The sequence below is a fragment of the Acanthopagrus latus genome, chromosome 14, assembly GCF_904848185.1.
Source record: "Acanthopagrus latus isolate v.2019 chromosome 14, fAcaLat1.1, whole genome shotgun sequence".
In the NCBI taxonomy this organism is placed as follows: Eukaryota; Metazoa; Chordata; class Actinopteri; order Spariformes; family Sparidae; genus Acanthopagrus; species Acanthopagrus latus.
This window is the reverse complement of record NC_051052.1, coordinates 21,323,256-21,344,436: the sequence shown is the minus strand read 5'-3', so window position 1 is coordinate 21,344,436 and position 21,181 is coordinate 21,323,256. Positions and strand designations below refer to the sequence as shown.

General features: G+C 42.3%; 1 protein-coding gene and 2 long non-coding RNA genes across 5 annotated transcripts in view; all 3 read right to left on the bottom strand.

Annotated features, from left to right (window-relative positions):
* Positions 1–1,121, bottom strand: part of LOC119032561 — a 41,100-nt gene extending 39,979 nt beyond the window's left edge. For both annotated transcript variants that reach the window (XR_005078944.1, XR_005078945.1), the window contains exons 1-2: positions 1,059–1,121; positions 112–301 (exon numbers count right to left, since the gene is read on the bottom strand). This is a non-coding gene — a long non-coding RNA (uncharacterized LOC119032561). The remainder of the gene's footprint in view (positions 1–111; positions 302–1,058) is intronic.
* Positions 1,122–3,309: 2,188 nt separating this feature from the next.
* nup50 (nucleoporin 50) lies at positions 3,310–11,436 on the bottom strand. 2 transcript variants are annotated; one of them, XM_037121805.1, is made up of 8 exons: positions 11,260–11,436; positions 9,852–9,930; positions 9,664–9,747; positions 9,300–9,501; positions 7,357–7,998; positions 5,364–5,448; positions 4,739–4,857; positions 3,310–4,270 (listed from the first exon to the last, which is right to left on the bottom strand). In XM_037121805.1, the coding sequence occupies exons 2-8, from the start codon at positions 9,918–9,920 to the stop codon at positions 4,071–4,073; spliced, it is 1,401 nt and encodes a 466-aa protein (XP_036977700.1). In that variant the 5' UTR covers positions 9,921–9,930; positions 11,260–11,436; the 3' UTR covers positions 3,310–4,070. The 2 variants fall into 2 exon arrangements, with proteins under 2 accessions (XP_036977700.1, XP_036977701.1); XM_037121806.1 differs by having other exon boundaries at positions 9,852–9,925.
* Positions 11,437–12,232: 796 nt separating this feature from the next.
* LOC119032562 lies at positions 12,233–19,566 on the bottom strand. The gene is made up of 3 exons (XR_005078946.1): positions 18,592–19,566; positions 17,516–17,678; positions 12,233–12,357 (listed from the first exon to the last, which is right to left on the bottom strand). It is a non-coding gene; the product is annotated as an uncharacterized LOC119032562 (long non-coding RNA).
* Positions 19,567–21,181: the final 1,615 nt, after the last annotated feature.

Below are 21,181 nucleotides of genomic sequence, written 5' to 3'. Positions count from 1 at the left end.
CATTCAATTAATAATAATTAGGGGGCGTTTTTTTCCAACGTTAACATTTGCTGTTCCCTCTGGTTCTGTTAGTCTTCTCAGTATTGTTTGAGCTCTGAGCAGACACCTCACCTGTCCTCTGTCACTGATGCTCTGTGGATGGATGGATCACCTGCTGCAGAGCCTTCCTGTCCCGGGCCGAGCACCAACCAGACAACATGTCGGCCCACAAAACCTGATGACAGGAAATCAGGATTCAGTTCAGGAAACCATCGTCCCGCTGGTCCTCAGCAGCCTGTTCCTCTGCTCACACTTTCAGCTCCTGGTGTGTTTTTAAAGGTAAACCAAAAGTAAACCAAATATATTTAATCCTGAGAACATTTAGTGCTTTAAACACGAGTAATATGATTTAAAAGTCTATCTTCTGACACACAGGGAGTCAGTGCAGTGATTTAAATAACACATTAACCCAGAATTGAGACAAACACACTAGCTGCTCAGAATGACCTTCTAGATGCTGACATACTAACATACTGAGACATCATGAAACACAACACATGAAGCCTGTTCGCTAACTGTGTTGTACTCTGATGTTCAATAATGGCTTAGCTGTGCATTATTCATGTAATAAAGACGGCAGAGAAAAAACGACCAAAATCACAATGGAGTTTGGTGCGCCGAGCAAAACACAACGTCCATTGCGGATTTAATTGGATGTAAAGTTAGTTAGATGATTATGTTCCAGTCAAATTTACCTCAACAGGTAACAGTTAAATGAAAAGTCTTCGGCTTCTGTTCAGTTATTTCAGAAACAACTGAGACAAAAACAGATCTGACCTGCATGAGAGGGAGGCTGGCTCCCTGTTAACCTGCACATATGTACAACTTTCTGGGCTGAGACAACATGGAGGTAATTACTATGTGGAGCTCCCTGATTTATGAAGGAACATCACCTGGGCTGATTACCTGAGATCTGTAGGTAATAAGTGATCTGTGATCCTCCCACACAGACGTGAATACACCTGTACTGAGCAGGTAACTGGACACATGAAGCAGATTATACAGAACAGTTTACTGACCGTGTTTGTGTCCTCAGAGAAGAGCCGCTCCAACCAGAGTGACGATCTGTCAGCCATTATTATACACATCTGAGGTTTTGGAGGGAAATGCACTAACTTCGCGGGAAACAAGCGGGACCGCCCCCTTTTGGCGCGCACCACCTGGATTTGTTAGAGTCTGTGGGCGGGACTTATTTACGTTTATGTTGAAAAAAACAAAATATGGCAGCTGTGTAATCTGGACACCTCAGCTCAAGCGTTATTGATTTCTGTTATGTAATTTTACCATAAAATGAATGAAATTAAATGTGAATGAAATCACATGACTTTATGGGGGTGATGTCACAGAAAGGGGCGGGGCACTTGTACTTATTATTTATGTAAGAATCTATCATTTTCATTATATTATTTATTCTTTACAATCGGTTAGGGTTAGACGTATTTTCTTAAGAAAATGTTTCTAATATTTTATCACATAATGTTTGTGTTGGGACCGTCACGTGGTTCTGACATGGCGGCCTAAATTGCACTAACAAAGGAAAGTGCATCGACCCTGATGTCCACTAGGTGGCGCCTGCTCGACACAGTCCCTCCAGGTTTGACATCTCCCAGTGTCTGAGAGCGCACCTGAAGGCATCGCTTAAGAAAAAAGGCTGATTTGACGAGTAAACACGAACCACGGCGGCTGGACCGCAGTACATCTCGGTGAGTACTAACTTCGGGACTTTGGTTAGAAGTGAAACTGAACACAAACGCTCCTGTTGCCTGTTGTCATTCGCTAGCAAACAGCTAACTACGGAAACAGCGAGAGGCCAAGATGGCGGCGGCCGCTTCCAGCTAAGCTAGCACCAAGAAGAGTCTGTAAAATGCTGGTTACATGATTTTGAGCGACGTGACTCGTTTCACTGTCACCACTGGATCCATATCGTATAATAACCTCTGTAAAGTCCAGAAGAGCCGCTGGGTTAAATTATTCTATCACTGTTCAAGATAGCCGCGCGCAAAACCGGAAGTTAGCCCGCTCATTCGGCGGAAGTCTCCGTGCGCATGCTCCATGGGCCGCACAACACGGAAGCATGCTTTTGCCCCCTCCTCCTCATTTCATACATTTTAAAGCAGATTTAATACTTTAAATGCTGAAGAGTAGTGTGTGTGTGTGTGTGTGTGTGTGTGTGTGTGTGTGTGTGTGTGTGTGTGTGTGTGTGTGAGAGAGTGTGTGTTTTAAACCCAACAACTTAAAATACATACAAACTTCCAGTCTGTCCTCAGCACAACCAGACAACGAACTAAACAGACCGATGAAGTATTTCACAATTTGACTTAAAGAAACTCTTTGATTCTGTTTGTAATTATATACTTATGAGGCAGATCCAGGTGGTTTTATACCAGAGAAGTCGAGCTGTTTTGGCTTCATGCGCCACTGAGCAGCTATGACAGGAACAGAGCTCCCTCCCAAAAATGTGCCCAGGTTTTAATTGTGTATCCATGTTAGCATTAGCTCATTAGCACTAATCACTGACCACACAGGTAATTACACGCTCCTGTCGGTCGTTCGTTGTTCGTGTTGGAGCAACATGGACGCCTCAAAGGTTTATTGCTCTCCATCACTCCAAGTGGACACCAACGGTTACAACCTCAAACACCCGATCAGATTACATGTGCACTAAATAGATGACTATGATGAGTTTCTAAGCATCAACCCCAGTTTCATGTTAAGTGTCAGTTGGAAAAACATTATTCTGGTGATTTCGACAGCAGTGAGGCTGATTGTGATGTCATCAGTTCTTCAGGCGTTTGGTCTTAATCCAAATTACTGAACCCATTAACATGTTGACCCAACAATGGCGCTGATGGAGGCTCACCAGTTATTATAGTTCATCCTCTGGATAATATTTGTGCAGTTTTATGGCAGTTCATCAGATGAGATATTTCAGTCTGGATCAAAGTGACTACCAAAGACTAGGAAACTAAAATTCAGTCTGTTTTCTGTCTTTTTAAAGAATATTTCCAATTATAAACCTCACTGGTGGGCACTCAGAGCTGCAGCGAGGTAGTAATAACCGCAGGCCAATAAAAATCCCATTAACCTCACACGGATTAAAATATTGTGAGACATTAAACTTGGATATTTTACCCAGAGGATCATTTCTAACCATCAGCAGTGAGCTGAGAGGACACTGTGTTCCTGCAGCAGCACCTGAGCTGAATCTTTAATCCCAGAGAAACTTAAATTTCCAATCAAATGAAAAAGAACTAAAAACAGCAGCAGGCGTGGTGGTTTGTTTCCTTTTATTCTCCAATAAATGTCTTTACAAATGTTCTCAGACGATGACAGCATGCCTCATCTCGAAGGCCGAACCAAAGGCCACACAAAGGACACTTGGAAAACAACAGAGTCCATGTTTACAGAAAATAAAACAACTGGTCTGTCTCACACGTCCCGTCCACACGATTACAGAAGCTCTTCAGGGGAAACATTCACACGAGGTTCAATCAGTGAGAGTACAAATCCTGCCGGTACAATAAATAGTTTCCAGAGCAAAAAAAACACTCAGCAGACACACTAAATCCTCGACACGTTCATTTAAAAAATTAACTGTTACTGCAAGTATTTAATTTGTAAAACCAAATCGACTGGACTTTTATTTGGAGGTTTCCCCAAAAAGACTGAGTGGTACGGGTCGTGGATGTCACACAGTCATAATTCTTCTGGAGTCACACTTTCAGTCACTCGACGACCAAATTAAAACAGTAAAATGAAACAGTGAGGCTGATAAGATACATGGTTCGGTTTGTCTAATAAAACAGCAGCAGCAGCATCGAACCGGGAGGAATGTAGCCGAGTCGAACAGCGACGACGATGTGATTAGAAACTAACAAAAAGATTTCACAGTATGACGACCAATTTATTGTGAGGGAATCGTGATTTACCAGGATGACTTAAGTACAGATGAGTTTGTTTTATCATGTGAGTGCGTGGTGAGGTCGATCTGTCGGAGGATGACCAGGTGAAGTCTGCTAAAAGCTCCAGCCTCAGACCTTCTTCTCCTCCAGGGTCTTGTGGAGCTCGTCGGCGTCCTCGGCGGTCTTCACTCGGATGAGGAGGGGGACGGGGCTGGTGGGGTTCTTGTCGTCGATGGGCGGGTTGGGGACGCACAACACCATCACGTTGTTCTTCCCGAGCCGAGAGCACGGCATGGACGACTGCACGATGATGTTCAGCAGGATGTTTCCTGACGAGGACAAAAGACAATGTCTTACAATGATGATAACATCTACAGCAGTTACTCTGGGACAATCTGTTGTCCAGCGGCCGCAGTAACGTTCTCCGAGCTGCAGAGGGCGGCAGTTCTAAAGTTTGACCAGCAGGTGGCGCTGTTCGCCCACAGCTCAGTCTGCTGCCTCAGATCTCACTGGAACATTTTGTTGAATATTGATGTGTATTTAAATGATTCATCACCTGCAGGTTTGTACAGAACAAGAAAAATGTGAAGCAACAACATTTTTCTTTCCTTTTCTGTATTTTAGTTTGTATCTGCGTCTTCTGAATCAAAATTAATCTGACTACAGAATAAAATAGTTTCTGTGAGATGAGCATATAAACTGAAATAACTTCGGCTCCTTTCACGCATGTAGTTTCTTCCTCACTGCATCTAAAATGAGAATAAATGTTTTATTTGGCACCACTTTTTGTTTTTTACCCAGGTTTGTGTCGGCACGAATGATCATCTGAGTTTTCCCGTCGTCGGTCTCTTTGAGGTGCAGCGTGCCGACTCCTTTCTCCTTGAACTCAGAGTCCTTCTTGTAGAAAAGTTTACACCTGACAGAAACAGACGCTTCAGGTTAACACAGGTAAAAACATCCAGATACAGTTTGAACGATGATGTGTTCAAATTCAGATTTTCTACAAAGCAAAATTTTATTTCACACTTCTGATTTTTGAATGAATGGTGAATCACAGGCATCCTTGTAGATTATTCTGTGGTTGAATGATTCTCACCCATTATGATATAATCCAAAAGCTGAGTGATCATTAGATAAAAACACATCGAACAAAACCAATAATTCATTTATTCAACATGAAATCTGTTAATTTCCTGTTTCTTGTGGCAAAGTGGATCATTTATTCTTCAGGCCTAAAAAATATTGAAATCAAATATCTGAGTGAAGTAAATCACTTTGTTTAAACTGACGGATAAACAGTGAACCTGTAATGTTTTAACATGGCTCCACGTTAAAGATTCAAGTTGTCTGAAAACAAATCTTTGAGCAGATTTTAATGTGACGTCAGTGTGTTTAAACGGTGAATGAAACAGTGAGACGTACTTCTTGGAGTAGAAGGCGTCGTCCTCCTTCACCTCCTTCACGTCCGGTTTGGGTGGCTCGTCTGAGTCTTCGTCTCCGTTCTCGTCTACCAAAAATAAATAATTAAAATACGTTTTAAAAAAATCTGATTTTTCAACAAAAACAAGATCAAACAGCCGGGAGTAAAGCTCAGATGTTTGGTCCGTCTACAGAAATTATTAGGCATCTGTTTAAGTCATCTGCAGATTAATCAGTCTTTCATTATTGGATCCATGTCGGCTCATTACAAACTATTAATTAAATATAAATCACCTTTTTCAGGTATGTAGTGTTTTTATTACTAAATTAACAATTAGTCCAAACAAAAAAAAATGTTATCCAACATTATTTGAGACCGTTTTCTGTGTTTCTGTGGTTTATATGACAGTGAACTTGATATCTTAGTTCATAATTAATGTAACAGAGACTATAATTAACTGTAACTGACTGTATTTAATGAAAAGCCTCACAGAGCTTCAGGAGGAAAGAGTTTAACCACAAATCAATCCAGCTGCTAAACCAGAAGAACATTTACTTAACCAGAGTGTGTTTAAAAATCAGGCGATTTAAGCCACAGCTGGAACAGTCTGTTGATTAATTATCAATAGTTTAATGAGTATTTGTCTTTTTTTTAACCAAAACTCAATTAGTCTCATCGTCTAAAAGTGAAAATTCACTAGATTTTATTTTGTGATTGAGAGATTGATCTTTAATATCTTTGTGTTCAGAATTAATGTAACGAAACCTGCAGAGTTAAAAGTGCCTGAATATCAATCAACTGTAATTAACTGTATTCAGTTAAAATTGTTACAGGAGTAAAAGAGTTTAACCAAAAATTCTGCTGGATGGAAAAGAAGAAAATTGAAATGTTTTTAACCCAGCTAATAAAAAAAAACAACTGATTTTAGCTACAGCTGAAACAAATGGTCAGCTATCAGTGGTAGTTAATGGACAGCAATGAAATAATAATTTACATTTTTAAACCATAAATCATTCAGTCCCATCGTCTCAAAATTGAAGATTTGATCGTTTTCTTCATTATAATTATAGATCAGCTGTCACTGACTGTTTTCCACATTAATATTAATGATTTTAAACAGGATTGTTACAGAGGCGTTCGCCTGTTCAACCAGGTTTCATTTAAAAAACCTGACATTTTAGCCAGAGCAGAAACAATAGCAGCTCTGACTGTAAACTGATTTCCTTGGACTGGTGTTCGGTTCTGTCGGCCATTTTAAACATTTCTATGACAACTGACTGACCCAAAGATTATCCAAGAAAATATTACATGAATGAATCTACAGTCAAAATAATATTTGTGTTTTATTGACACTTTCCTAACATCATTATTACGGATCACTGTGTCACAGATAAGATGAACAAATCTTGTTTCTGTTTCCTGTTGGTCCAACAGAACACATTTATAGGAGTCATAATGGACTCTGAACGTCTTTCTGATATTAGTATATTAAACGTTGGCTGCACTGACGACTATTTTCTGAGTTAAATGTCCAATGCCCAGTTTCTTTAAGTCCAAAGCGATGTTGATATCTCAGTTTTTAGAGGATGAAAACAGTTTGCTGACATTTAACATGAAATATAAAGTTGTTACGAGATTAAACAACAGATCATTTTTATTTTCTGAGAGTAAAGTTCTTGATGAATCAAGTAATTAAAAGCCGAGTGATGTCGTTGTCGATTTTACTTTTTCCAAGAAAGATCTTTTATTTATTATTGTTAGAAAAATACAGATACTAATCTTCATGTGTGATGAGCTGAAAACAATCAATGATCAAAATGGTTGTGGATAATTTTTTTCTTTTGCAGCTTTAAATCCAGCAGATTTATTGATAGAATTGATGAGAATATTTAAGTTCTTTTGACTTCCTGGAGAATAAAACATCAACATTAATTTAAACGACAGACGGCCTCTCAGCTCTCTGCTTAAGGACATAAAGATATCTGCGGGTGTTACCTGCCGGTCGAGCATCCTCAGACTTGGTCCCGCTGAAGGACAGTGGTGCAGCAGATCCAGGAGCTCCAAACAGGGAGGTCTGACTGGAGGAGGCGCTGGAGGAGAAGGAGAAGCTGGGGGGAGTCGTTTTGGACCCTAAGGAGCCGAGGACGGAGCTGTCCACCTTCTGACCGAAGTTAAACGTGACGCCGATGGCACTTTTGTCCCGGGCTGAGTCTTCTGTCGTGTTTTTGCCAAAGGAGAACAAAGTGGCGGCTGGAGCCGGAGCCGCCGAGCTGCCGGAGGAGGAAGCCGAGGCAGCAGCAGGAGGAGGAGGGGTGGCCGCAGCCGGCAGCTTCTTCTCCTCGGAGCCTCCGTCAGCAGACCCGGCTCCGTACTGCCGCTCGATGCTGGCCAGGTGCCGCTCATAATCCCTGAAGATGGGGTTGAGATCACACAGAGGGTTGTCGTTCACGTGCTTGGTGATCCAGTCCCGCACCGAGCAGTTGAGGGCAGTGAGCTGCCGGCTGTACTCCTTGTTGCTCACACTGGCGCTGCTGCAGGAGCTGGAGCTTTGAGTCGGGCTCGAGGTGGAGCCATTGGTCTGCTTGGCTGTGATGTCAGCGCTGGGCTTGGCGGAGGCGGGGCCGTTGAATGTCAGACCTGAGACGATGGAGGGAGAAACGTTAGCGTGACAGCAGCTGGGTGAGGCTGAGAGGAGGAGGCCCCTCCCCCTCTGCTGCCCCCCATCCTGCCCTGCAGCGACACACACACACACACACACACACACACACACGAGCTGCTTCCTCCTCCATTACATGTGGATGAACATGATTTCATCAGAGGGAACGAGCCTTTATGAAGTCAGAGAGAATTAAACTGATCTGAAATCAGGTCACAAACTGCTGCTGTGCTGCAGGAGCACACTGACACCAGACATCAGACTGTACGTACAGACGAGCCATGTTACTGACGTGGTTAATGATCATGTCCACGAACACGTCGGGAGTCAGCAACAAACACAACGAGCACAGAACGAGTTCATCTTCCAAACAAACCGACACTCGGGCTCAATTTCTAATTTAAAAAATGAACCATCTATCAAAGGGTTATAATCTTTTTTTCTCTAGATGCAAGAAAACTCAATAAGATTTATTAGGTTTTCTATCCTACTGCTCGTGAATACTTAAATGTGAATTTAATAATTATACATTACCTTTTAATGTTATACATTAACAACTTGTAGGCTGCTTAATGATGCACATATTGGATTTTTTTCCAGCTGATACCAATGACATAATTTCTTGCCTCTCAAGGCTGACACTGAAGACGAGGATGAGAGAACCGATAATTTCATATCATTTTTTACCTTTTCTAAAAATATCCCTCACCTGTAGTTTATCTGCAGGTCACAAAGACTCAGATGTAGCCAGCAAAGATGGCTGACTTAATATTCTTTAGCTGTAATAAGAATTATTATATTAAACTCAGATTTATTCCTTCCTCTGTGATCACCCGTGTAACATTGGAACAAGTATCGCAAAGGGTGATCACATCATCGTGCATGACAACAGCATTCCTCGTCTTCTCTGCCTTAATTTTGCCGAAAGCGATCATGCATATTTTCCATTATCAGGCCAATAATTTTTAGCTCCAGTGTATATCGTGCGCCAGTATCGGCTCTTTCCCTCGTCCTCAACAGAACAGCCTATTCGACCCAACAGCAGCCGACGAGTGCCAACAGTGCGGGACACGCGTCGTCAACTCGAACTCACTACTGACATCTCAGTATTGCTGTTAACTCAGCTCATGAAAGTGTCACGCTGCAGCACCATGTTTCTGCCTGTTGCTCCCTTCCTGACTTCTAATGGACACCTGAAGACTTCCAGCTTGGATCATTCAGTCATTAAACATCAGCCAGTAACCAGTCGGTTCACACAGAGGGTGAACAGTGGTGAACTCACCAGGTGCAGCGGGGGATGTTGCAGCAGGAGATGAGAACCCTCTAAATGATGGAGCGATGCTGTTTCCGTTGGTCAGACCGCTGAGGCCTATAAAGCCGCCACCGTTACTGAATCCAGAGAAGGCTGTTTGAGTGGAGCCGCCGCTCGCCGCCGTGCTCAAAGAAAACCCTTTAAAACCTTTAAAGGATCCACTGCCCTCTCCCTGAAACAGAGTGAGCACTGAGGGTTTACAGCTGCACTCATTTCAAGTCATCTCAGAATCAGATGTGAATTCTGCAGACGTTTAAAGAAACAATTTACTCCGTCCACAGGCTGATGTAAAGTCAGTAAGAAAGCTGAATTATACGTTGATGTGTGGTTTTACCTCTCCTCCCACATTTCTGCGTTTGGCCTTTTTAATGGGTCGGTTCTTCAACACATCTTCACTCGCAACTGAAAACGTCCCGGCCTGATGGAGGACAGCATGTTACAGGTTAAAACATCATCACTGTCTGCAATCCTGATACGGATCCGGCTGAACAAGAATATTTCTGTCATTCAGCTCTGACTCACCTCCTCTCCCTCCTCCTCCTGATCCCAGTTCCTGTCTGTTAGCTCTTTATCAGCGATCCTCTTCGCCATCCCACCTGCTCTGAGACACAAAGAGCAGACGGACAGTTAGCAGGACAACATCTCGTCTAATTATAGATATCTAAATACATCTCATCTAATTATAGATATCTAAATACATCTCATCTAATTATAGATATCTAAATACATCTCGGCTAAATATAGATATCTAAATACATCTCATCTAAATATAGATATCTAAATACATCTCGTCTAAATATAAATATCTGAATTCATCAGCAGCTTGGACCAGGTCATCCAGAGGTTCAGGACAAGTCGTAAAACAAGCTAAAAAAAAAAAATGACAGAAAGTATAAACCTCCTCTGTTTCAGTATTTATATTTTGTGTTGTGTTATTCTTTTACTCCACTGCATCTCAGAGGGAAACATTGTACTTTTTATTTTACTACATTTATTAAACAGCTTCAATTACTAGTTATGTTGCAGATTTAGATTTTCAGATACAACACTGAAATACTTAAATCAGTGATGAGAATAAGGCTCTCAAATGTGAATACATGTTGGTTCATTAGTCTTTGGTTCTTGCAAACTTAAATATCTTTGAATTCTTTTAATTGTTGTTGGATAAAAAACAAGATATTTAAATATGTCAGGCTGTGTTTTGGTGATTTTACAACAAAAGGATGAATCACTTATTTAAGAACAACCAACTTACTACATCCCAAAAGAATTGAGGCAGGTTAGAAACCAAACTCAATAAAAAATAATTAAAGAAACAAAAGCAAATAAAAATAGAATAATGTCTGAGATCATCTGTACTGAAGTGCTGCACAATAATCACACCAGTAACTAAAATAATTGTGACATCGTGCCTGTGAACACATCAGTTGCCTTCACGGTCTGTGTGTTGTGAGAACATTCTGGAGGGTTTGATACCGGTGTGGAACATGCATCTGTTTCATTAACGTGGTGACCCGACTGTTACAGAACCGGCTAAGGTTTGATTTCCTCCTTCAGGTAACACACAGACACACATGTCCGGTGGAATTTAACTGAGGTAACAGTTACCTAGCTTAACTTAGTTAGCTTTCCTTTACCGGCTAACAAGCGTCCGTTCTTCACCTCAGGCCGGGTGATTATCCGCGTTTCACTCAGATAAACAATTAAGAGTAGATTATTTCACAAGGTTAATTACTCAGGTAGTCAAACTTTTGATACTATATACGTTCATTTGCTCGACATCCATCCACAGGCTGTTAGCCGGTGAGTTAACGGCAGGTTCACCGGGCCCAGACGTTAGCAGCTAGCGGCTAACGTCATTTTAAATATAGCGTGAAGGCTAGCGTTAGCTCCACACACCGACCGACTCAACGAATAAAACACGACATACCTTTTTTACCGGAACGTAAATTCCAGCCGCTTCCACTGAATGATTCGCACACGGATCCACGTACCGCAGATCGTAGCAGAGACGTTAGCTAACCTCCTTCACAGGTAACACCGCTATGTTTTGAACGAGCCTCTCTCACGCCGCCATTTTACATAGCGATATATCCGCATGGGTTCGCGCGCCCCACCTTTTTGCCCATGCGCAGTAGTCCTGTTCACCTCGGGAGTTGTAGTTCATAACAAGTGACATTGTTTTTCTAGAAGGGAAGACGTGTACTCAGTGATGGAATATAACTAAGTACATTCACTCAAGTAATTTTCTTAAATGCAATTTTGAGATACTTTAACTTAAGTGTGTAAAAGTTTGTCCATTATCTGCTAATTTATACTTTATACTTTACTACATTCTGCAGTCAGATACTGTCTACTTTCACTCCACTATGGTTATTTGACAACTTTAGTTACTAGTTTCTTTACAGATTACATGCTGCATCAGAGCCAACCATATTCATATTTAACTAAGCAAAAATGAAAAAAAAAAAAGGTGAATTATGATTCAGATAATCAGTCGACTGATAGTATACAATATGTACATTCATGTAAATACATGTATCATTGACCTTTACTCCCTTAAGGTGGCAGGGTCCGCCACATATAAGTGAAACAGTGTAAACTGTGTCATCCTTTAAGGTCAGCTTGTTTATTCAGTGATGACACAAAGAGAGTTTGATTATTTAGTTTGTTCAGGCAGAAATAAATCAGCCACTGATGATGTTTCTCTGCTCATTAACATTTCTTCAGACTGCTCCTTTAAAGTTGTAACATGACACCTGAATTCAAACTCATGGCTCCAGCTCAGAGGCTTCAGAACATCTCTCCACACGTCCGTCAGGGTGAGATGCTACAGCCATTGTTGCTGCACGAAGGTCAAAATAATTTCCTGGATCTGAGGTGAGAACAGTTATCAGTCGGTCGGCCTGCAGGAGGTAAATGAGCTCTGCTACACGAGTCCTGCTTTGATTTAACCTGCACGGCCTCTCCCTTCAGCTGAAGGTGATTTTGGGATTTAGCAGCCAGTCCATTTCAGCTTTTCCTCCATCTGAAAACAGAAGAGAAATCAGGATGCATGCAGAGACTCGAGGGATTGGGGGGTAAAATGCTGCAGAGCCGGGCAGCAGATGGCTCGTCTCCAAGCTTTCAGGATCCCAGCCGGCTTTGCCAAATAGGAACAGGTGCTGGAGAAAGTAGGAAGTGAGCTGTGGGCCCTAGCGGCAGCAGGAGACCCTTGACCAGCTGGCGAGGAGAAAATGGAAAGTCTTGGCAGCGGAAAAAAGAGAAAACCTGTATAATGTAGAAGGAACAGGGCAGCCAACATGTGAAGCTGAGAGACGCAGGGGTTCTTTAAGGCCTCACACATCACACCGACTGATGGGAGCTCAAATCCCACTTTGTGTTTGCTCATGTTGGAACAGTTTTATGGTTAGGCTCAAAAATGGAAGCTTGGATATTGTTATCGACATGCTAGAAAGAGTTCAGAGGGACCAGAGTTCATTTTGAACAAAATACATAAAGAGAAATAAACACAATCACAACAGTTTTTGGGCTAAATATGCTCGTTGGCTCTCTGGAGTCAGTTTGTGTCCAGTTTAGTATTCTGACTTTTAAAGAAACGCTGCTAACAAGCATCCACTCTTCATCTCAGGTGAAATGATTACGTTTCAGTCAAATCAACAATTATCCAGGTAAAACAGTAAGCTCCCTGCTGGAAAAAACACCTTGGACCAGCAGAAAAACACACGTGTGTCTATGCTGTTTCTTCCAGCAGGGAGTAAACTCTGTTAGCACGTGAGCTAACGGCAGGTTCACCATGCTCACACGTTAGCAGCGAGCAGCTAATACCATGTTAAATACAGCTCAAAAGCTAATATTAGCCACACATATTGAATCATCTCCATCATGTCTGCAGCTCACTGAGCAACATGTCTCTTGGTTGTGCATGCTAACACTTGTAGCTTAGCAGCTCCAGGGAAGATTTCAGCTTATAAAGTGTTCACATACCATCTTTTCAAATCGTTTTTCTAACTGCTGACTGGTAAACGTGGCTCTGCATCTCTTGAGCTGAATAACTGCAGTCTGTGATGATCTGAGTCTGCAGATATTAACAGAACCTCACAGATCTTTGTGCTCCGAGCAGGTTTTCTCTTCACCGCGTCTGTCGAGTGTTGGTACCGTCAGGCTGCTGCTTTAATAGCGGCAGCTCCTCCCTGCTGTGCAGGCTGAATTACAGTGTGTTGATAAGATGCAGGGCCCCTCAGCTCAGTATGGGGGCCCCTCACTCAGCAGGGGTCCACTGAAGCCCGGAGCAGCCGGCGGGCTCAGAGCGAGCCGATCCGCGCACTCAGAGCTCAGCGGGGCCCGGCTGTGTGGGTCCAAACCTCAGAGCTGTGAGCAGAATCAAAGCTGGTGTCTCCTGAGAGCTGATACACTACTGATCACACCACAACACTACACAACACCACACACAACACAACACTACACAACACACAACACAACACAACAACACACAACACAACACACCACAACACAACACTACACAACACCACACACAACACAACACACTACAACACTACACAACACAACACACAACACCACACACAAGGCAACACACAACACACAACACTACACAACACCACACACAACACTACACACTACAACACTACACAACACCACACACAACACAACACTACACAACACACAACACAACACAACAACACACAACACAACACACACCTCAACACACCACAACACAACAACACACAACACCACACACAACACAACACTACACACACCTCAACACAACACAACACACAACACAACACACAACACAACACTACACACTACAACACTACACAACACCACACACAACACAACACAACACTACACAACACACTACACAACACACAACACAACACAACACTACACCACACACAACACAACACAACACTACACAACACACAACACAACACAACACTACACAACACACAACACCACACACAACACACAACACAACACACACCTCAACACACCACAACACAACACTACACAACACCACACACAACACAACACTACACACACCTCAACACAACACAACACACAACACAACACACACCTCAACACACCACAACACAACACACAACACCACACACAACACAACACACTACAACACTACACAACACACACCTCAACACACCACAACACACAACACAACACTACACAACACACAACACAACACTACACAACGCAACACACAACACACACCTCAACACACCACAACACAACACACAACACAACACCACACACACCTCAACACACCACACACACCACAACACTACACAACACCACACACACCACAACACTACACAACACCACACACAACACAACACTACACACAACACAACACTACACAACACCACACACAACACAACACTACACACACCTCAACACAACACAACACACAACACACACCTCAACACACCACAACACAACACACAACACTACACAACACCACACACAACACAACACTACACACACCTCAACACACCACACACACCACAACACTACACAACACCACACACAACACAACACTACACAACACACAACACAACACACACCTCAACACACCACAACACTACACAACACCACACACAACACAACACTACACAACACACAACACAACAACACACAACACAACACACACCTCAACACACCACAACACAACACTACACAACACAACACTACACACACCTCAACACAACACAACACAACACACAACACTACACTACACAACACAACACACAACACAACACACAACACCACACACAACACAACACTACACAACACACAACACAACACAACACAACACTACACAACACACAACACACAACACAACACTACACAACACCACACACAACACAACACAACACACAACACAACACTACACAACACACAACGCAACACACAACGCAACACACAACACTACACAACACACAACACAACACTACACAACACACAACACCACACACAACACAACACACAACGCAACACACAACACTACACAACACACAACACAACACTACACAACACATAACACCACACACAACACAACACACAACGCAACACACAACACTACACAACACACAACACAACACTACACAACACACAACGCAACACACAACACTACACAACACACAACACAACACTACACAACACATAACACCACACACACCACAACACTACACAACACACAACACCACACACAACACAACACCACACACAACGCAACACACAACACAACACACAACACAACACCACACAACACTACACAACACACTACAGCACACACAACACAACACCACACACAACACAACACACAACACCACACAACACTACACAACACACAACACAACACCACACACAACACAACACACAACACACACCACAACACAACACCACACAACACAACACTACACACAACACAACACACAACACAACACACACCTCAACACATCACAACACAACACAACACAACACACAACAGAATTAATTAATTCTTCACTCATTCATTCATTATGAGTAATTGTGACATTAATCATTAATCAAAATAAGTAAAGTAATTAATTCCTTATTTTTATTCACTTGTTGGCTCATTAATCAGTAACTCTGACTGTTTATTTATTAATTCTTCTAGTAATTGATTAATTAATCAATTAATTATTTACTGATCTCATTCAGTTATTCAAACTTACAAGATTGATTGAATTGATTAATTAATCGTTTATTCATCTTTTCATCCCATTTCTATCAGATCAACTTTTTAAAGAGAAAAGTTAATTAAAAAAACAATTTGTATACAAATCAGTAAGAAGTAGTTCATGACAGTAAGAATAAAACGTGTGGTTTTTTGAATGGAGTTTGGTCTGTGTGAGTTTCTGTTTGAGGACGATGTGTTCAGAGCTCGTGTCGTCGACCTGCCTTTAGATTCCCGCCTCTGATTAATTATCATATTTGATTAAATCGTTAAGATCCTGCCATCATTTCATCTCATACATGCAATATTTCATGCATCTCATCTCTAATCGGCCGTTCAACAGACAGATCTACGTGTCAATTAGTCTTCTGCAAATGGAGCTATAATTAGGCTGAATTAATTCACTGGCTGTGGACGTCAATTAGTGCAGTGACAAATGAAAAGGAAGCAGAACTGATGCTGTTAATGATCCGACATGTTGTCCCATTAAAAACAGGTGAGAGAAATCACAATAATCACAATAATCACAATAATCACAATAATGTGTTAGTGAGCACAAACTTCAGTTTCTCCTCTGAAGAGAAAAGACTTCTGTGAAACAGCCTGACGCCTCCTAGTGGCCGAGAGAGGAACTACAGGGAGTGACAGAGGACAAATAACACAACATGTGCTCAAACTCACTGGTTCTTCTGTCACGTTAACACCAGACACAGCTTCTGATAACTCTTTAACATTTGTTATTTCCTCCTCGATTAAAGGGTTTTTTTTATGGAAGTCTTTTTCTACCAGTTATAGAATAATAATCTATAAAAAACATGTAGCCATGATTTAAAAAAACACTTCATGGTCGTAATTATAAGACAACAAGACTTCTGTGAACAAACAAAAGTTGAAGTTATGTAAATCTGTTCTATGAATTTGTATCTCATAATTATAACTTTTTATCTTGTAATTTTGACTTTTAATTCATATTTCTGACATTTCATCTCATAATTTAAATGCCTTTTCTCGTATTTGAGAGTTTTTATATAATAATTCTTGTTTATGACTGACTTGTTTATCAGATATTTTACTTTTTATCTTGTGAGTGTGAACTTTCATCTCATCGCTCTCTTTTCCTCTCAGATCTGCGGTTGAAGTCTCACATCAGGAGTCAGAACACGTTCAGCAGCTTCTGCCAAGTTTAAAATAAATAAATACAAACATCTCACAGCTATGAAAGTTTGATTTTCATTCTGAGGCGAGAGATTTTCACACACAGCTGGTGTGTGTGTGTGTGTGTGTGTGTGTGTGAGACTTGGACGTCTCAGCAGGTTAAATGGTCTCTGTGCTGGTTTGTGGCCACTAATGTCTCGGTGCATGCTGGGATTTGTGCTGACCCGGGGGAGAAACACTCAGGTTAGAGGATAAATGTATGAATATGTCTTTAAGAACAACAGCCTGTCGTTACCCATCAGCCCCGTGTGTTTGGTGCAGCAGCTATACGATGCGAGCGTTTGATGCTTCTCTGCTGGACGCGGCAGGAACAGCACGCCGTCTGATGTTTTTGGGGAGTTCTTCCTCCCGCTGCTCCGGATCAGAGCTCATAACAGCCTGTGAAGCTGATCCTCCACCTGGGGAAATATCCATCTGATGAATGAATCTGCCCGTCAGACTCTTTAAAGCCTTCTGATTACAGACTGTCTGTTTGGTTTAATATGAAGTGGCTTTGCAAACACTGAGGGGAGTTCAGAACAATCAGACTGAGAATGACTGAATTGTACTGATTAATAATTCATTCCTATTAAATCCTCAAATTTAGAACAAGTGAGCGGCTGTTGCCAAAGAGCTGCGTCACCACAGGATCAGAAAAGAGGTGTTTTGTTGCAGTCTGAGCGAATTATATCTGTCAGTGTCATTATAGTACTACTAACACTGTGTAACACAGCAGAGCACCTGCAGAACAGCCACTGTATTATTTCATTATACAGCACATATTCAGCTGATTGTTCAGGTGACATGTACAACATTCACTGCTGCAGATGGTCACATTAGAGCAGCAGCATCTCAGACCGAAACTGATGCACACATCCTTCACTACCCTGAACACACACTGCTCACACAGCTCACATCAGACTGTGACATTAGGCAGTAGTCTCACATGCATTCATATACACTTACAGCCTGCTGGCTACCAAAAAGAAAGGCTCAGAGTGAGTTATGTAACGTAGAGTAGGCACAGTGTAGCATAATGTAACGTAGTGTTGCATAGCACAACATAATGTAATGTAGGTAGAAAGTAACGTAACCCAGGCATAAGATAACATGGACCAAAAGTTATATGATGAAACAACATGACATCACACAGGCATAATGTAATGTAACGTAGCATCGCACAACGTAACGGAACGTAACGTACCACAATGTAACTTAATGTAATGTGGTCCTAATGTAACGAAACATAATGTAACATACTGTTAACTAAAGAAGTCCGATGTAACATGAGGAAATGTAACGTGAGCAAAACTCAGGCCTTACGCTACGTACCGTAACATAACGTAGCTCTAACATGATGCGTCATAAGATAACATAGTAACGTGGGGATGTGTGATGGTGGTCTGGTAGCTTCTTTCAGTCTGCTGGTGGTTCAGGTCCTCCAGTGTTAGCTGGCATCTGATTTTAGAAGACAGGCAGCTCAGTGTTGGTCTCCTGCTGTGTCCACTCGGTAGATGATCTCTGGGTGGATGAGTTCACTAACTGAACGCCAAACTGTAAAAATATTCCATGCAGCAGCTTAAATGTTCCACTAACTCCAGACTCCAAACTGCAGTTTACCAGACACGTGGTCGTCCTCATGCACTGATATCTACATTAATTAATTCTTCCTGTTAATTTGAAGGGTTACAACCAGTTCAAACCAACCCGCCTCCTCCTGTTTGTTGCTGAAGTGCCTGTGAGCAGAATATTTCCCGTCATGTTGGTAATAATACAGAGATATCCAAAGCTAATTGTTAAATGTTAGCTTGTGGAGCTTGTCAGGCCGGCTAACGAGCTGATAATTATTGCTTTGCAGCTTGTATGAATGTAATCACACGCTGCTCGATGTGAGACTCCTGCACAACTCCTTCAAAGACACAAAGAGTGCACAAACATGAGATATGGTTCAGCACGGCTGCCTCCTCCCTGCTACACTGCATGTTTCTGACACACAGAAACACAGTGAATCATTATTATGTCAGCACATTATCTCCAGCTGAACAATACGCTTTCCTCCCATTCACAGGAGCAGAATGGAGCTGCAGTCGCCTTATTTCTGTTCACATACGACTCGTTTGATAGCTGTTTCTTTGTGCCGGCTGCTGCAGAATCGCTGGGTTGTGCGCTCGGCTGGTAGCCAGAGCCGAGCCGAGACGGCTCGCTGGAGAAACTTGTGTTTATTTAGTTGGTGAGGAGAAAGAAGCTCTGAGTGAGAGAACTGGGTCACAGCCTCAGCACAGCAACAATTATCTCAGAGAGGTCGGTGTTGTTTGGAGAGTCGACTGCTGCCGCCGTCATCAGGCTGCATGGCATGTCACATAATACTACTTTAATACTCACTGTAATACTACGCTGTCACCACAGCAGCAGTACTTCACGTCCTGAGAGCCTTCTGGAGTGTTTCAGATGGATTTAATGTGTTTTCTTCCTGTCAAGCTTCTCGCTGGTTTCCATTCACGTCAGTTCAAAACAAACATGTTTACGCTTCCAACCTCGACCATCGTCACACAGTGCTGATGTAGCTGCGACACACGCTGAGAGAGAAGTTCTACTGCAGCGCTCTGCTCGATAACACAAAGATATGAACTCAGAACAAATTCAGGTGAAGTGTCGTCGTCAAGTTGCAGCATTCTGCTAAACAACTGAAGCAGCTGGAGACTTGATTTAAAACAGACAAACGACCAAAAAAACTAAAAATACTTGATAAAATATTTGCAGAATCAGCTGTTAGCGCTTCCTATTTGCAGTGTTCTCATGGATGTACAGAACAAACCTTAAAACGTGATGTTTCTAAGGCAAGTTCTGCACATGTGAGGAGCGTCTGTTTTGGGGGTTTCAAAGCAGATTTATGGAGTCATCCTCCCCTCCTCCTGATGATATAAAGTCCTCTCCTCCTCCTGATGATATAAAGTCCTCCTCCCCTCCTCCTGATGATGTAAAGTCCTCTCCTCCTCCTGATGATATAAAGTCCTCCTCCCCTCCTCCTGATGATATAAAGTCCTCCTCTCCTCCTGATGATATAAAGTCCTCTCCTCCTCCTCCTGATGATATAAAGTCCTCCTCTCCTCCTCCTGAGGATATAAAGTCCTCCTCTCCTGCTCCTGATGATATAAAGTCCTCCTCTCCTCCTCCTGATGATATAAAGTCCTCCTCTCCTCCTCCTGAGGATATAAAGTCCTCCTCTCCTCCTCCCAATGATATAAAGTCCTCCTCTCCTCCTCCTGAGGATATAAAGTCCTCCTCTCCTCCTGATGATATAAAGTCCTCTCCTCCTCCTCCTGATGATATAAAGTCCTCCTCTCCTCCTCCTGATGATATAAAGTCCTCCTCTCCTCCTCCTGAGGATATAAAGTCATCTCCTCCTCCTGAGGATATAAAGTCCTCCTCTCCTCCTCCTGATGATATAAAGTCCTCCTCTCCTCCTCCCAATGATATAAAGTCCTCCTCTCCTCCTCCCAATGATATAAAGTCCTCCTCTCCTCCTCCTGATGATATAAAGTCCTCCTCGCCTCCTCCTGATGATATAAAGTCCTCCTCTCCTCCTGATGATATAAAGTCCTCTCCTCCTCCTCCTGAGGATATAAAGTCCTCCTCTCCTCCTCCTCCTGATGATATAAAGTCCTCCTCTCCTCCTGCTGATGATATAAAGTCCTCCTCTCCTCCTCCTGAGGATATAAAGTCCTCCTCTCCTGCTCCATAAGCCTCACAGTGGTTTGGTCCATGGCCTGCACCTGGACACAGGTAACACTCAGTGTGTCTGGGAATGTTCTGCTGCTGCTGCTGAAGTAAGAAGCTTCTTTATAAAAGTTAACTTAAACCAGAAGATGATTCTTCTCGTGTCACAGAAGGTTTGTGCCCAGCAGCACCTGGGTTCACCTGT

Excerpts from the sequence above, each read along its gene's own strand:
- nup50 (XM_037121805.1), bottom strand. The coding sequence starts at position 9,920 with ATGGCGAAGAGGATCGCTGATAAAGAGCTAACAGACAGGAACTGGGAT. Across the intron at positions 9,748-9,851 it reads AGGAGGAGGAGGGAGAGGAG|GCCGGGACGTTTTCAGTTGC; the intron begins GTGAGTCAGAGC and ends GTCCTCCATCAG. Across the intron at positions 7,999-9,299 it reads AACATCCCCCGCTGCACCTG|GTCTGACATTCAACGGCCCC; the intron begins GTGAGTTCACCA and ends CCATCGTCTCAG.